The sequence below is a fragment of the Drosophila willistoni genome, assembly GCF_018902025.1.
Source record: "Drosophila willistoni isolate 14030-0811.24 chromosome XL unlocalized genomic scaffold, UCI_dwil_1.1 Seg142, whole genome shotgun sequence".
NCBI classification, from domain to species: domain Eukaryota; kingdom Metazoa; phylum Arthropoda; class Insecta; order Diptera; family Drosophilidae; genus Drosophila; species Drosophila willistoni.
The window spans coordinates 6,407,048-6,424,521 of record NW_025814053.1 but is presented as its reverse complement, the minus strand read 5'-3'; the positions used below and the strand labels follow the sequence as shown (position 1 = coordinate 6,424,521).

Here is a 17,474-nt window from a genome sequence, read left to right as displayed (position 1 = left end):
TTTTCTTGTATCATCGATAAGCATGCAGAGTAAAACTCAAATATATATGTATATATGTACAGTGAAACCTCGATATAACGAACTTCGTTATAACGAAAAACCCAATATAACGAATTTTTTGTTAAGTCCCTTGAAAGGACTAAGGTTTTACATTTCAGTACCTATAGCGAATCAATAGATATAACGAATAATTTTGCGATCCCCCTCAGATTCGTTATATCGAGGTTTCACTGTATATAACAACAACAACGACAATGATAATAACAACAGCAACAACAACAACAACAACAATATGAATAAGATTTAACAAGAAGAATGGGGAAATAAAAGTTAATTCGTCTGTTCGGCCGCTGTTTGCCTTAGATGATGGCTCGAGCAGAGTCAGTCGGTCGGTCGGTTGGTCGCTTGGTCGATGGGGTGCCATAAAAATTGGCGCCTTCTTCTTCGAATGTGTCGGTGTCGGTGTCGGTGTCGGTGTCGGTGTCGAAGTCAAAGTCGGCGGCAGGCACAAGGAGAAGTAAATCATAAAATAATAATGATGATGACGATGATAATGATGAAAAGAGTCCCTTCACGATAGCAACCGGTCAAAAGTAAACCGAAGCAAATCAAACCATTTCAATTCAATTCACTTTCAATCAAACATTGCCAAAACCGGAAGTACAGTCCACACAAAACATAAAAGCAAACAACACAACGAACTGGGAGTGGGGTGGGGTGGAGGGGTGGACGGGGGGGTTGTTGTTTCACCACTTACCTTCGTTTGTGGCATTCACTGAATCAGATGCCACAGCGGCTGCAACAGCCACAGCGCCATTCTTAAGGGCGGCCAGTGCTTTGGTGCGTTCCAAAAGCAGAGCCTGGAATTTGTTTGGATCATTGGCGCAGGCAGCGGCTGCTGCTGCAATTGCCGATTGTGGACTGAGCACATTGAGATCCAGTGGACTGCTGCAAGGAGAATGCAATGAAATCGATCAAAATTTAGTCAACTGCAGAAGATCAAGTGTAGGGGGGAGGGGGGTGGGAACAAAATGGAAGTGGAACAAAAAAGTAGGACTATGATTACTTAATCGATGTTAGTATTTAGTATATAGAGTTAACTAAATTTAGGTTTTTACTACTACTCACTGCTGTTCCTTTTTGATTTTCAACTCATTGCCATTGTCTGAATTGGTCGAGGAGAGAGCCGCAGCAGTGGCATCGGCAGCAACATTAGCCATCTCAATGTCCTGATCATGCTCATCCTCATTCTCGTGCTCGTTCTCATCCTCATTTTGATCACGATGATGATGATGATGACGCTCATTATTATCATCATCGTCGTCGTCATCGTTGTCGTTGTCGTTGTCGTTGTCAATGTCGTCGTTGACCCGTTCGTCATCATTATCATCGGCATCGTCATTATCATCGATTACCATGCTGCTGCTGTCCGTTGGCGCTGCTTGCAGATGTTGTTGTTGTTGTTGTTGTTGATGTTGATGATGTGAATGTGAAAGATTGCTGGCTGCTGCTTCTGCTTCTTCTGGCAGGACTTCGCTGGTTGTTGCTGCTGTTGTTCTGGTTGTTGTTGTTGTCATTGCGGTTGCGTTTACATTATTGTTGTCACTGCTCTGACTATTATTGTTGTTGACAGCAGCTGCAGCGAGTGCTGTGGCCTCGGCCAAAGCCTCATTGATCTGTTGCTTATCGAGACGAACCTCCAAACGCATAATATGCTGACGTTTCACTTCCAAATGTTCCTCGAGCCGTTGGATTTGTACAAGATGAGTTTGTTCCAAGGCACGCAAACGTTGCAACTCATCCAAAAGTGCTTTAATCTGCAAAGGATAGAGAGAAAGAAAGAGAGAGAATATTGTGGTTAGTGAATGGAGTTTCATGGTTTTATGGCAAACGATCGATTTGCCATGTTTTCCCGAAAGTATTTTGCAAACTTATAACACAATTTTTTGTTTAATCAAATTAACAAAAACATCAGCAGGAACAACAATGTCGAAGTTGGTTGGCCCTGATTGCTAACGACGCTCTGACGCTAATGCTGAAGCTGAGATGCTGATGTGAAGAGTAGACAAGCAACAAAATTGCCGCCAGGTACAGTCACCACCCACCATCAACAACATCACGAGACCGAACACCGTTCGTTGCCGCCATTTTTGGGGAACTTTGTTTGTTTGATGAAAATATGATAATTGGCAAATTTGACAAGGGAATTTTTCTTAAGTGCGTTATATGTGTGTGTGTGTGTGTGTGTGTGTGTATGTGCGCGTTCCACAAGCTTCTTCACCCCACCAACAGTCACTTCTTTGAAAAGTTGCCAAGATAAAGTTTTTGCCAACGCCGTGTGGTATGCAACGAAATTTTTTAATGACAACCAGGTGGGTTGTGTGAATATGTGTGTGTGTGTGTGTGTGTGTGTGTGTTTGTGAGTGTATTTCTTATTATGTGATTAAAATTAATTTGATGGCGCGGTTTCTAATTGAAGCATGTGCGCTGTAATAAGGCAATCGACAAATATTTTGTACAGACTGTACCCAAACAAAAATGATTCAAAAATGATATTCGTTTTCGTTCAACTTGGAGTTTCGTTCAGTTCAATAAATTGCGCATAACAAACCGAAACTAATCAACATAATTCTAACTACAAATTTGCGTGTCATTGTGTTATTTGTGTCATAAACAATAATTTTTGTGTTTTTTGTTGATCATATGGGAACACAAACACACTCACACACACTCACACACACAGGAATGTGACAAAGTTTTGCCTATTTTATCAATAAAAAGCCATGTCCTATGGGGGGGCAGGGGAGAGTCACCTTGATTATGATTATTGGCCATAAACAATGGCATGGAATGCATTCCATTTCATTTCCCCCATATCCATAATTGGCATTAAAAACGCATAAACAACATGCAAAACAGTTTCGTCAGTTAATTCTATTATCAATCAAAGAGAAGAACCACGACGACGACGAGGACGAGGACGACGATGACGGCCGGGACAATGAGGACATGTGAAGGGTTAGTCCAAGTCAAGCATAAAAGGTAGACAAGCAGTCGCTATTCCGAGGGAGAAGTCTCACATGCGTGTTTGATTTTTCATTAGCATATAAGCAAGCAGCCCCAACTCGCCCCCCCACCCACTCACACACACACTCACACACACACACCCAAATACACACACGAAAAAAGTAAAGAAAAGACATGACAAGATGACGACGACGACGACGACGACGACGATGAGGACTCAAATTAATTGCATAAAAATCTTCTTTTTGGATGGGAGGGAGGTAACAAAAGGTGGGGTAGACAACATGGATGGTGGATGGTGGGACAGGTGGCTGGGGGAGTGGGTTGAGTTGGGTGGGGCCCGCTCTAATTGCCAACTCGATTCAAAGAAAATGTTAAAAAATTTGTTTTGTTAAATAAACGCAATTAGCGTACCTCCTTGGCAAAGACAAAGACATTGACAAAGACAACCCTATACGAAAAATGGGAATGGAAAGGGTTATCATGTGTGTGTGTGGGTGTGTGGGTGTGTGGGTGTATGTGTATGGGTACATTTTTGTGAAATTTGGCAACATTGCCGGAGATGAAAACTGTCATTTCGATTTGTAGAAATATTAAAACGATAAATCAAAAAAGCATTTTCAACCCTTGTCTTTGTATTTTTGTCTTTATACAAAGAACTTTGGCAAAATGTTGATTGAGTTTTTTTGGGTGAGAGGGAGAGAGAGAGAGAGAGAGAGGATTGGAGAAAGACACACTGTGGTTTTTCTATTTTCCAAAAAACTATTTAAACCAAGAAGGAATTATGAAAATTTATACAGAAACTGAGAGAAAGAGATAGAGAGAGAGACAGTTGGTTAATTGGTCAGGACGAAACGATTTGTAATTAACAAAATTGCCAACAATTGACACAGACACACAAATACACATAAACAAACGCACATATGTATAGATACATATACATATAACAATAACAAAAGGTTGAAACAACAACAACAATGAACGAATTTCTCCTAAGGCTAAGCAAAAGATGATGAAGACGAAGACGAAGAAGAAGAAGGAGCAGTAAGAAAAGCATAAAATGCCAAAAGGTATTAAGATCTGTGGGTGGTAATGGAGGCAAAATAAAAAGAAGGGTTTAATCAGCGCCCACACACACACACACACACACACACACATGCACACAAGCAATCTACAAATACAAATTAACAATAAGCAATCAAAGATACACACACAGACACACACACACAGACACAGACATACATGTGTGTAGGTCTTGGCACAAAAGGGTGCAGACTTTTTCCATAGCAGACTTTTAGGCCGTCAGCTGCCAATGCAAATGGGCAAAAGTAAAAACCCGTCAAAGGAATTAAAATTCATTCGGGCATAAAAATTTTTAAATATATATATACATATATATATATATGTATAGACAAAGAGAGATAGAACAAGTCAAAGAGTGATAAAGAGCAAGAGAGATAGAATGTTAGCTGGAGATGGCAATAATCAAAAGGGGTTACTTTTATAGCTTAGCAGCAAAAGGAGTTGTCAAGGGGGCGGAGGAGAGGATAGAAGGAAGGGGGGGGGCTGGTGTGGAGGTTAGTATTACCGGAGTGTGTTGTTAATTTTCAAAAAGCCAAAAGACAAATGAGTAAAGAGCAACAGCAGCAGCAGTTACAGGAGACGCAAACGTCGACGTCAACGTCAACGTTAACTGCGCCGTTCTACGTCTCCGTCTCCATCTCCGTCTCCATTCTCCGTCTCAATGTCGTCGACAGTTTTCTTTTTTTTTGTCATTGATTTTTGATTGTTTCAAGTGTTCAACATGGCAATGGTAGGTAGGAGTGTGGTGTGGAGTGGAGTGGAGTGGAGGAGTTTGCCGGGAGTCTGGAGTCTGCCAAGTGCACCCCAGAGCTTTGACGCCAAGGCGCGTATTGTTTGTATTGTTGTTGGTTGTTGCTCTTGCATTTTGCATCTGGCAATGCCCAAGTTGGCAATTTTAAACAAAAGATAACAGCGAAACCAGAAAGAGACAGCGACACAGCGAGAGAGAGGGAGCAAAGGAGAAGCGAACTAAAAGAGGTCACATATGTATGCTTAAAGTGGAATATAACTTAAAGTGTGAATACTTCCTAGTGAGTGTGTGAGTGTGTGTGTGTGTGTGTGATGTGTGTAAATATAGTAATAAACTAATCTAGAAGCCAAACTGGAAACGATTTGATTATTTAAAGACTCAACATTTGTTAAAGAAGGCGAAAAATCGGATAATTTTCGAGTATTTTTCATTATTTGTCAATTGCTTGAGGGACCCAGGTGAGTCAAGCAACAGAGAGACGACGACGACGAGGGGGACGGAGGACGAAAAAAGAGGTAAATGAGTTGCGTTTGGATTGAATTGGATGGAATTGGGGGCAATTTACAACAATTCAAAGGCATAAATCAAACATTTTGCAAGTTGAAGTTGGCACGAAATGCGGCCATCCCCCCCAAACCCCATACCCCCCGGACAACAACCTTAGGCGCTCCTGCCAATCCACTCTCAATCTATCTCTCTCTCTCTCTCTCTCTTTGTATGTCCTGTTTAAGTGAGACTGATTCTCCAGTTGAGACTTTCAGTTGGCGCGAATCCTTTCCACGTTCTCTGTTCGTTTGTCAGTTATTCAGTCAGTCATTCCTTCATTTATTTACGCACACACGCACATGGGGCTAGCGTAAGTGTGAGTGAGCGAGAACGAGATAGTGTGCTTCAGTTTACAGTTATTGAATTGATTTGGCAACCAATGGTAAGGATAAAACATTGCCCCAATTCCACCCATTCCAATCAAAAGTCTCGTGTTCCTCGTCTTTTGTGCGTTGCCGTCGCGTCTTCTTCTGCTTCTGCTTCTTGTTCTTGCTGTTGCTGTTGTTGCTATTTTTTGGATTATAAAGTTTTGTAATTAAAATTTGACAGCTTTACAATTCCCAGGCAGTTCAGTTCAGTTCGGTTCCCGCCCACCCGTCGCTCCTCCTCCTCCTCCTCCTCAATCCACACACACATTGATGCCTCGCATTTATCCCTTTCCCTTGTGTATTGTACAATTTTCGATTTATGTTTCGATTTTATTATTGTCTACAATTTTGTGCGTACTTTTAACCCTTTTTTCTTGTCATCGCTGTTTGCTGGGTAAGGGGAAAGGGGGAAGGGCCCCTGGTGGAGTTATGTTAATGCTAGTTGAATCAAAGTGCTTTCCTTTAGCCACTCAGCTTACTCTAACTTGTATGCAAAAGATCTAGAACTATATATATTTTTCGTCGATTAAGAACGTTGGAAATGGAACAGAATTGAATCATTTTAATGCTTTATCTAATAATAGGTTTGGGGCATAATAAAGGGTATAACAAAAATCGTTGAAATCCATGGATTTCACTTTTATTATTTATATACATACAATTCCTTTTTTTTGGGTTTGGTTGGGTTTGTTTGTTTCATTTCTCTGTTTCTAATTCGTTAAACTTTTGCTTAATAATTGTCTGTCTGCCTTCTCCCACTTGTATGTTAACCAACTTGACTTTTATTCATATTTTCCCCCCCAAAAAAAAAAATATATATATATACATATAGATTCTCTCTCATTCTCTAGCCAAATTTTTAGATGACGACCCAAAATGTGGGCACAATATGAAGCCCAGTCACATGTCTAATCCTTTTGCTTATTGATATGATATCTACATAGGCAACAAACATGAAAAAGACAGCCAGGGAGACTGAGACTGAGGGAGACAGAGAGGAGAGTACAAAAAATATGAAAGGACAAAAAAACAAAAATAAAAAAAGGATTTTTATTTTATACAAAAATATGGTCAACTTGTGTGGGTTGGAGGCGGTTGATGGAGTGGAATGGGCTTGAGAGATTTTGGGTGTGAGTTGGCTTGGCTTTGGCTTTGGCTTTTTTGGCTTTCATAATCAAAAAACGTTAAAATCATAGTCTAGACAATAATTTATGAGAACACACGGGGCTGCTGCTCTTCTGACCGGTTATTTGGACTTGTCTCTGTGTTTTTTTTTTGTCTCTCACTCTCTCTCGATGTGCCCCGCCCGCATAGTCAGTGGTTTTTTGGAGGGCGACGGCGGCAGACATCCTCAATCCCACGCAATGCCAATCAACAGCATCTCTAGCAAACAGTCGTAAGGAGAGCAACAGAGCAGTTTGGGACGGAACAGAACGGAACGGGACGGGACGGGACGTTTTGAGAGCTCGTCCTCGTTTCTGTCATTGTTGTTGTTGTTGTTGGTTATACTCGTCGTATATATAAAAATATGAACGGATGTCGGGGGCAATGGATGCCAAAAATAAAAAAAAAAAAAACGCAGTAGAAGAACAAGGATGGTTAAAAGAAGTGGAGGGCAATGGAAGAAAAAATGACTACCACAACACCTTAATATCCACATCCACAACCCTTTTCTTTACCCCTCTGCCCCCCACACCTCCCTCCAGTGTCTATTATTAAGGACTTTTTGAGGGCAGTCAGGCGTAGCAACTCGAATACGTAGCCAAAGCCGAGTCCAACTCATTCCCGCTTCAGTTTTGAGCTCATGTGGTTTATATTTGTCGACGCTCGATGTCGTTGGCATTTTCTAATGGTTTCAACTTCCTTCCTATTGTAGTTGTCCTTTTTTACGCTTTCTCTCAATCTCTCTCTCTCTCTCTCTCTCTCTCTCTCTATCTCTCTCTGTGTTGTCTCTTTATTTTTTATTTGTTGAATTTTGGAGTGAAATATGAAAAGCTACTTATACATTGTCATTGGGTTGAGTCGTCGGGTTCTGGTCTGGGTTTTTGGGGTTAAGCGGTATTGCAAATATTGCAAAGTCCTTTTGGGACTCCTCTAGAAATGCAGCAAATCGATGGAATAGTGGAATGGAATGGAACGGAATGGAATGGTCGAATTGATGGGGCTACTGTACTCTAATTTGATTTCAAGCGTCAGCGTCAACTTCTAATTGAATTTGGCCTCATCTCGTCATCGTCAGGAGTCTCTATCTTGCTGTCGTCGTCGTTGACGTCGTTGTCTGTGCATCGATTAACTCAACTCAACTTGACTCATCCCCTCCCCCCCACCACTGCAGCAATGTCATACCGCCCTCTCTCTCTCATCTTCATTTGAATGACAATTTCATTTCTATTAATGACAAACGTAATGCTGCATTAAAAAAGGCATCAGTAGATGGAGTAGAAACTGGATTTCAAGCTGGAGGTGGACAACTAAAAAAAAAGAAAGAAGGAAAGAAGGAAACCCCAGCTATAAAGAGGAGAGGGAAGAAAAAATTATAGCTCAAGCTTATTTTAATTGCCCCGGCTGGTTGGATTTGAATTTGAAGATGAGTTTGGCGGTGGAATACAGTGGTTGAGATTTGCCAATAACTGGAAATTCATCCGATCAAAACATATGACTAAAAAGGACTTTTCTCTCATTGCTTCTAAACTATTAATCTTCTCTGTAAATGCTAAAAAATGGGATAGTTTTTTAGTCTCTACATGTCCTTGGTGACAAATACATATTGCCCACCGTGACTTGCCCTTCCCCTCTCTGTACATCTCTCTCTCTGTCGACCCACGGCAATTATTTTGACGATGCGTAATTTGCGTTGCGGATGATGGAGATGAGTAGATGATGATGATGAGATGATGATGATTTTGGGGCTAAAAAGATGTCGCGGTTCTTCTTCTACATTTCCTTCTGTTCAAAAATTGAAACGACGAAGAGCATCGTGGCAAACTAATTAAAGTCAAGGCGGCGGCGGCGGAGAAGGCCCCAAAATGAACGATTTTTATGCTTAGCCTTTTTTAATTGTTCAATTGGAATTGTTTTGGCCAGTCGAGGGGAATTTGGTATTGGTAAAAGACCTGCGTTTGATGGCCAAAACTGTTAAATGCATGAAGGCGTTAATAATGATTGCTTCTCTTCTCTTATTTTGGGCCCAAATGAAATTGGTTTTGTGCCATCGTTTACCATCCTTCAACTCAATTTGATGGTAAATTAATAAATGCAATTTGATTTATTGACAGCCACCAAAGACGTTAGTCGTGAGGGGAAGAAAATCATCTTTGAGATGAGCAAAAGTGTTGGAAAATTTGTTGTATGTATGTAAATTTTCTCAGTTTCATTGGACAGGCGGCTGCTAATTGAAATGTTAAATTTCCGTTCATGCTTGTAATTGACTTGATAGTACGAGAGAGAGAGAGAGAGTACGAGAGAGACAGAGATAGCAACAAATGGAATAGATGCTTGGATGCCAAAATCGAAATTGACAATTTTACATGCCCAAGCAGAGACACACACAGACATACACACACACACACACAGAGAGAGTAGATGTATGTGTAATTGATGGCCAGCAAGTTTTGGCCAAGTCTAAGAGATTTTTCATTTTCATTTTCACTCTCACCCACCCAAGGCAAAATGTTAGATTTCTTGCCCATAAATCAGGCGTACAAATTCGATTGCAGTTTTTGCTTGTCACAATTTTAATGGCCTTTAATTAGACATAGGGATAATTTTTTATTTGGTGTGTTTGTGTGTTGCAATTTATGAAGTGGCAAATGGTTTTTTAAGCAGCTAATGAATGGTCTAAGGCCTAGAGTGGAGACTGCCAACTTGTTGTAACATTTGTTGCCCTGTCATGATCGTAGCTAAATGATATATAGATAGATGGATGGATGGATGGATGTCTGTGTATATAAATGTTAAATAAAATGCTTGTACTTACACCTGAGAGTTTTTCAAGCCAGGTGATGGCATCGGATGGAATGCTTACCTGCAAGAATACAGAACAGAACAGAGAAGAGAAATTGTGAGGGCAACAACATACATAATAACAATATAATCATAATTCATAAGTGAAAGTTATCTAACAATCCATGAAGAGAGTAGAGAGTTTTGTCGTCAACAATTTCTAAATTCAAACAATTGAATTGACATGGAAAAATCAAAAGCAAATTGCATGGAACTGAACTGAACTGAACTAGCAAGCATCATCATCACGATGATTCTGATCATCATCATGATGATGATGATGATGATGGCAACTAGTACACGAAAATAAGGAAATAATCAATTTAAAAAAATCAAAATCGCAAACAAAACTATACTAAGTAATAGTAATAATAATAATAATACTTGTCAGGCAATCAACAATCAGTCAATGTGCCCAGGCCCAGACACAAATACAACACTAAATCAGGGGGTGAGAGTGAGAAAGAATGAGAGGAAGAGAGTGAGATAGTCAGTGACTATGTGTGTGTGTGTGTGTATAGATGGAAAGCCCACTCAGTCATTTGGTCGTTGTTCATTCAGTCAGCTTGATCAGAATCCATATGCGATAAATAAATTGAATTTTATCCGCAATTGGCGGATCGTGTCTGTGTATATGCCCATACCGACACACACACACACACACACACTCATCTACATATGTATGTATATGAGTCTTTACGATAATGACTGTTTTAATACCCTAACATAAATTTGCAGTCTTTGAAAGAGTGTATTCAGTAAGCCAGACAACTTCTTTTTGAAGATTTCAAACTATTCGAGAACTTTCTCTTCAATTTTTCAAACAACTTCAGCTAAAACTAGTTGAGAATTACAACTAAATGTGAATCATAAATATATGAATATATAATGAATATATTATGAATATATTATGAATATATAATGAATATAAAAAGAAACAAGTAATGAATATATAATGAATATAAAAAGAAACAAGTAATGAATATATAATGAATATTACTTGTTTCTTTCGTCTTTTAAACGTTTTTTATGATTCACATTTAGTTGTAATTCTCAAATAGTTTTAGCTAAAGGCATATTGCTCATCTTAAGATTAGGTTGAGCCGCCTAAACTTTGAGGACTTGTAAAACTCTTAGTAATTAGATTCCACATGACATTCTTATAGATATTTTCACTATTTTTAGAACTTAATTATCTCTAAATTCTCAAGTTTTGAATTAAAAATTGAGTAAAGGTTGGAAAAGGTTGAGATCCTAAAAGGGAATGCTTATTTGTGGGCCAATTTTACAGGGTAACATCAAGTGCGTTGCCTTGTCTTAGTTTACCGAATTTTGATTTGTTGTTATTGCTCTGTGGTTGTTGCATTTGTTGTTGTTGTTGTTGTTGTTCTTGTTTTATTTTTTTTGTTTGTTCGTTTATTCTGTGTGTGTGTGTGTGTGTGTGTTCAGTTTAATCAGCAACGACAATAACGACGACCGGCAACAACTTAAATCGTTGTTGCCTGGGCAATGCCTAAACTAAGCTCAATGTCTCCAACAATAATAATACAAAATGTTGATTGATTTGAATTGAATAATTGCAATTTCTCTGTATTTTGTATTTGTTTATTGTTGTTGTTGTGGACTCAAACAGAAAACAAAAAGGAACAAAAAAGAAAGTTAAAAAAGAAAAACACTTGACCCCAAAAAAAAAATTGAGGCATTTTGGTAATAAGTTTATAAATTCTGCTAACTCTCTCGCTCTCTTTCTCTTTCTCTCTCTCTCTCTTTCTCTATCTCTATCTATCTCTCTCTATCTCTTTCTCTGCTTCTGTTTCACTTGTTCGTATATCTTACCCTTTTCATAATATATACTCAAGTTTTGTCTTTAAAATATTCTTGCTTAACTTTTTGACTTTCGATTGGAAAAAATCATACTAAAATGACATGGAAAAATGTAAATCAAAAATATATATTTGGTTTTTTTTGGCTTCTCGGTTTTGCGATTAATTCAATTGAATGAATATAAATCTAATTAATTATATTTCGCCTTGAGTTTCTAATCTAATATAGAAAGAAAGAAATAATAAACGCAAATGACAAAATTTTGTATTATTGATCTTGGCTTCTCTCTCTCTCTCTGTCTCTCTCTCTCTCACTATCTATCTCTCATTCTCTTTAATTGTTGATTCTCGAATCGATTGATTACTTAAAAAATATAATGTTTAAACAGTTGCCAAAACAAATTCAGCTCAGTTAAAAATTCTTGAGTTTAATTTTAGATCAACTTGCGTTAGAATTTTTGATGGATTTTCCGTTTGATTTTCAGCTTATTTTAAAAATAAATTTCTTTATTTGTTGAGCGTGTTTACAAATATTTGAACTTGTCAATGAATGGTTCAAATATACAATATATATATATAGAATATATCTCATTTCGGAGGCCTCCAAAAAACTCTGTTATATGGGGTTTTGCCTCTGACGTATGGGCAAAATATGGCAAATATCATTTCAAGGTAATTGAGAAAGAGAGACTCACAAAGAGAGAGAGAGACAGGAGGAGGAGGAGAGAAAGAGCCTCAATTTTAATTAGTTAAAAGACCATCCGTCAACACAAATGACACCACAAAGATAGATCATCATCATCATCATCATCATCATGATGATTGAATGGATTCCCAAATTGTTTTTCTTTTCTCAATCTTCGATCTCTCAGAGGGCAGTCACGCGATGATAAGCTCAAAAATCGAATTTGTGCATGAAATAATTATAATTATTGTTTTTCGTTTTTGATTATGATTATCTATCTACATATTTTTTGTGTTTTGGACAGACACTTTATGCTGGCTGCTGGACAATGGGGGAGAGAGAAGTGAAAAAATATGCGGGGCAATTTTTATTTTTTTCTATCTTATCGTTTTGCCAAATGACAACTAAAATCACTCGACCTTAAGTTACCTTCTAAACAAGTTCTAAATTCTAATGAAAAGCTTGAAAACTCATTAAATTTGGCTTTCAATTGAATTACTTTACTTACTTTATAAAAAATTGGGAATAATGCTTTATAATTATATAAGTAGTTAGGTATTACCATCAAGAATTTGAAGGGGCTAACAAAATGATAACCATTTACAATTTATCTAAAGAAATTCCTTTGCAAAAAAAAAAAAAACGCTCAAATGGCTATCATTAGGCACGCATTTCCGCATAGTTTGTGGTAAAAACACACAAACACACACACACACACACACAACAAAACAAAAAAGGTTCCCAACGAAATGTTATATATTATTTGGAATATATATATATATATATATTGTATATATATATTTACAGAAACAAGTGTTAAAATCAACAAACTAACCGCAAAAGCCATAAAAAAGGCAGCAAATTGATTTCATATTTCGCGTTTCATTTTTAATAGTTTATAAAAAACAAAAAAAAAAAAAACAAAATATATATATATATATATATATATATATATATGTATATACATATATATGAAATTCAATAAAGAGTTTGGTGTGTGTGTGTGTGTGTGTTTTGTCGGTTTCCCACTTCTTTGTCGATTGATAACGAACAAATTATTAAAATGCTTTAATCACAGTTTTTGCGGTTCTATACACATTTTGTTTTTTCTTGTTTTTGTTGTTGTGCTTTAGTTTAGTTTGTGTTGTTGTTGTTTTTTGTTTGTTTTAGAAACCAACTAAACATAAAACGTGTTATTATGCCATTGAAATAATAATATAATATCTACATAAATGCCAAACTAAATTAACTAACAATAAGATGTGTATTGAGATTCAAGAAGTAATGAAAATTGTTAAGCGGAAGTACTTTTGGCTTTCTCTCACTATCTCTCACTATCTCTCTCTCTCTCTCTCTCTCACTCTCTCTTGTTTGTTGTGCCAATAATTTGTTCTTTTGTTTTGGTTTTCCTGCTTTATTTTTAAACACTTCGAAATGCACTTTCTGCGAAAACTAAGAAAAACTAAGAAACTGCAAAAAAATAAACAAAATAACCGAAGACGAAGGAGCCGCCGCAGACGCACACAGAAGTAGTCAGTGATGATGGTTCACGGATTGGGCCTTTTGGTGGGTGGCAAGGGGGTGGAGGGGGGTAACTCAACTCAACTCTAACAACAAACAACTGTTGCAATTCCATTTAACACAAAATTGCAGTAGTTGTTGCTGCTGTTGTTGCTGTTGTTTTTTCTTCGCCTGTCGATCATCTTTCGCATTTTGCCATCCGAAAAGCAAATATTGTCGCATATTTATGAGAACATGTGTAAAATATAAATCTGAATGATATTTTCTTGTTGTTTTGATACCCTGCTATCCAATTGACAAGTGGAGTATATATGGTGAACCATTTGCTATGAAAATTTTGATGAATTCTGATACAATTGATATGGAGAAATAGTTAAATTCTAAATGCCAATTCCAAAATTCTGATAATTTTAATCACAAAGTTAGCAAATTCATCAGTTCGAATAGTTGGGAGAGAATTTTCTGGTTTTTGGTAGTTTTTGTTGGTTGCATATAAGTGATTTAGTTGTCAGACGAGTGCATTTATCACAGCAGCTGTGTATAAGGGTAAGGGGATGGGAGGGTGTGGATGTGGGGGGGCGCCAGTAATCAAACTAATGAGCTTGGCCCACCAGCAGGCATGGTCCATAAGGAGAAGGAGGCCCAGTCTGGGCAAAGGCAAAAATAGCTTTTAATGGATTTCAAAAACAAAAAAAAACAAGAGAGAGAGAGGGCAAAGTGAGAGAGTGAGAAAGAAAGATGGCTAAAAGAAAATATGCAACGGCAACTGGTGACATTCAGCGAAAAGCTGAGTGGCAAGTGGGCGAAAGAGAAAGAGAGAGGGAGGCTGGAGGTGGAGGCGATTCCAAGTGAAGTGATAAAACATTAAAAAACACACAGAAAACGCAAAGAAAAGAAATTCAACGAGTTGCCAAGGCTTAGACATTTCACACGTGCAGCAGGTTGCACGGTCTGTGGGAGGTGGAGTGGGGGGCATGCAACACACCTCTGCCAAAAGAAAGAGAGAGAGAGAGAATCGACTTGGTTTTTAAGGGTTGTCTGCTAATGGAAATGATGCACAAAGATGGCTCTGCATGTGAAAGATGTTGCACTTAATGGCAAATGATAATGATTGATGCACACAACACACACACACCCCCCATTAGGGAGCTACGGGGGAGGGGTGGGGCGGGGACGGGGGCTGAGGCGATAAGCAATCATTCAATGCGGTAAAAGCACAATAAGAAAACCTCAAAGAAAGAGTGAGAAGGCTTTTGCATTAGAGAAATTAGAAAGAAATCCTTCTAAGGGTCCTCTTAGAAGTCTAAGGAAAAGCCTTATTTAAGTTAAGCCAAAAGGAGTTTTAAAGTCCTGTCCAACCAACCAAACAATATGGCCAATCAAGTGGTCCCCCTCCCCAACCCCTTCAACCTTCTGTCGACGAGTATAAATGAAACATAGGAAAATGTCTATGCAAACAGAAACCAAAACAAATTGTAGGCGTAAAAATTGTCTTGTCAATATTTTAATGATATCACTTTACACCCCAAAACCAATCTGCCACACCCCCCCGCCGCCCAACGGTCTCGACAACCCCAACTAAAACTCCCAAAGTGTTTTGCAAAGTTTCGTTTTAACTTTTCCTTTTTTTTTTGCTTTCCTTTTTCTCTCTGTTGTCTTCGGGCGCGTGTAAAAAAAAAGTCAAAAGTCCTTTTTTTACCCTGTTTTTTTCTTTGCTTGGGGGACGCTCATTTGTTTGCCTTTCTGTGTTTGGCTAGAAAATTACAAGAAAAGTGCGCTACAGCGAAAAAAAAACCAAGCGAAAAAAAAGATGGAAAGCAAGAAAAGTGTGTGTGTGGGAGGGAGGGGAGGGGATGGAAAATGGCAAGGGGTTTGTTTATTTGTGCAAGTGTTTTCTCAATTGTGCGTGTGGACAGGCGGTGGGAGAGGGGGAAGGGGGTGTGGGGGAGTGGTTGGCCAATAGGCGGAACAGACGCACGGACGGGACGGCCCTGGACATTGTTGATGGCGTCTGCGGTTGGAATTTCTCTTTCGGTCTTTCGCATTTTTCGTCCTTTTTTTTTTTTTGTTCTTTGGTCTAATCTTAACGGTTTTACATTTCATTGCGCTGGGCAATTTGAAGTGTAGCAGGGGGTGGGGGGGGGGGGGGGGGACAAGGTGGCAAGGGGGCACGGGTTGAGGGCTGGCTTACAGTTTATTAAATTACCAAAGTTAAACAGTTTCCTATAGAGAGAACATTTTTGTGTTGTTGTTTTTGTTGCTTTTTGGTGACTTACCTCTTTGTCTTTGGCAGCTAATAAAACAGCTGGCTGATTGTTGTTGTTGTTGTTGCTGCTGCTATTACTGTTGCTGTTGCGCTTCTTGTTGCGCTTCTCATTGCTGTTGCTGTTGCTGTTGTTGTTATTGTTATTTGTGTTTGTATTATTATTGGTACAGTCATCGTCGTCAGCTGTTAAGCTAACACCATGTTGTTGTTGTTGTTGTTGTTGCTGTTGCTGTTCATTATCACGCTGTGGTGCAACATTGTTGCCGATGTTGCTGTTGCTGCTGCTGCTACTGCTCTTGTTCCGTCGACTACTACTATTATTGCTATCATTATTATGATTATTGCTAACATTTAAACTAGCTTCCACATGATCATTATCATCATTATCATCATCCTCATCCTCATCGGCATCATCATTGTGCTCATCTGGTGCTGTTGCATTGGCATCCAAAATGCCATCGGCAACATCTTTGCTAGCAGCAACATTGCCCTCAGCAACATCTGTGGCATTGGCAACATTCAGTTCAGTTCTTGCCAGCTCTTGTTTCGTTGGTGTTTGTGTTGTTGTTGGTGGTAGATCCAATTCCATATCATCCGCATTTGATTGCATTGAAGCATTCTCCTCCTCCTCCTCCTCATCGTCATCAGCATCATCATCATCGTCTTCAGCATCATCTTCATTATTATTATTATTATTATTGTGGGTGTTGCTGCTGTTGTGTGAAGTTTTTGTTTCTCCACCAATCGATCGTGCATCATCTGTTGCTGATGTTGCTGTTGCTGTTGCTGGTGCTGTTGCTGATGATGTTGTTGTTGTTGTTGCTGCTGTTGTTGTTGCTGTTGGTGTAATGCTAGATACACCAGCTGCTGCTGTTGTGGCATCCGCTGCCGGTGAATGTAACGGCGATTGCTGTTGCTGTTGGACAGCCGCCGCCGCTGCTGCTGCTGCTGCGGCAGCCGCTGCCGCTTCCATCATCATTTGTTGGGCGTGATTGAAAAACAACTTTGGATTTAGACAAGCACCGCCGCCACCCGCTGCCACTGCCGCCGCCGCCGCACCGTTCTGTAGAGTGCTCTGCAACTGTTGCTGCTGCTCGGCGCTCAGCAACGGCGGCGATGGCGATGGTGTGTTGGTATTGGCCAGCAGATTGCCGCCGTTCTGTTGTTGCAGCGTTATGGCCGCTGCAACAATTGAATCGCTAATATTGATTTGATCCTCCTCAAGGGGAATGCCGCCTGCTCCGCTGCCGGCTGCTGCTGTTGTTTCGATATTTGTGTTGCTGCTAGTAATTAAATTGCTGCTATCGTTATTGCTGCTGCTGTTGTCGCTGTTGCTGCCGGGTGTATTTGTGGATAGTTGCTCTTTGAGTGTGTTCACTTCCTTCTCGGCTAGAGTAGCGCG

The 17,474-nt window shown here is 39.2% G+C and overlaps 1 protein-coding gene across 1 annotated transcript in view; it reads right to left on the bottom strand.

The window, feature by feature from the left end:
• Nucleotides 1-17,474, bottom strand: part of LOC6644508 (homeobox protein cut) — a 74,741-nt gene that overhangs the window by 13,370 nt on the left and 43,897 nt on the right. The window contains 4 exon segments of the mRNA XM_047011593.1: nt 777-948; nt 1,129-1,331; nt 1,416-1,817; nt 16,083-17,474. Of these exon segments, the coding sequence (XP_046867549.1) occupies nt 777-948; nt 1,129-1,331; nt 1,416-1,817; nt 16,083-17,474 (2,169 nt within the window).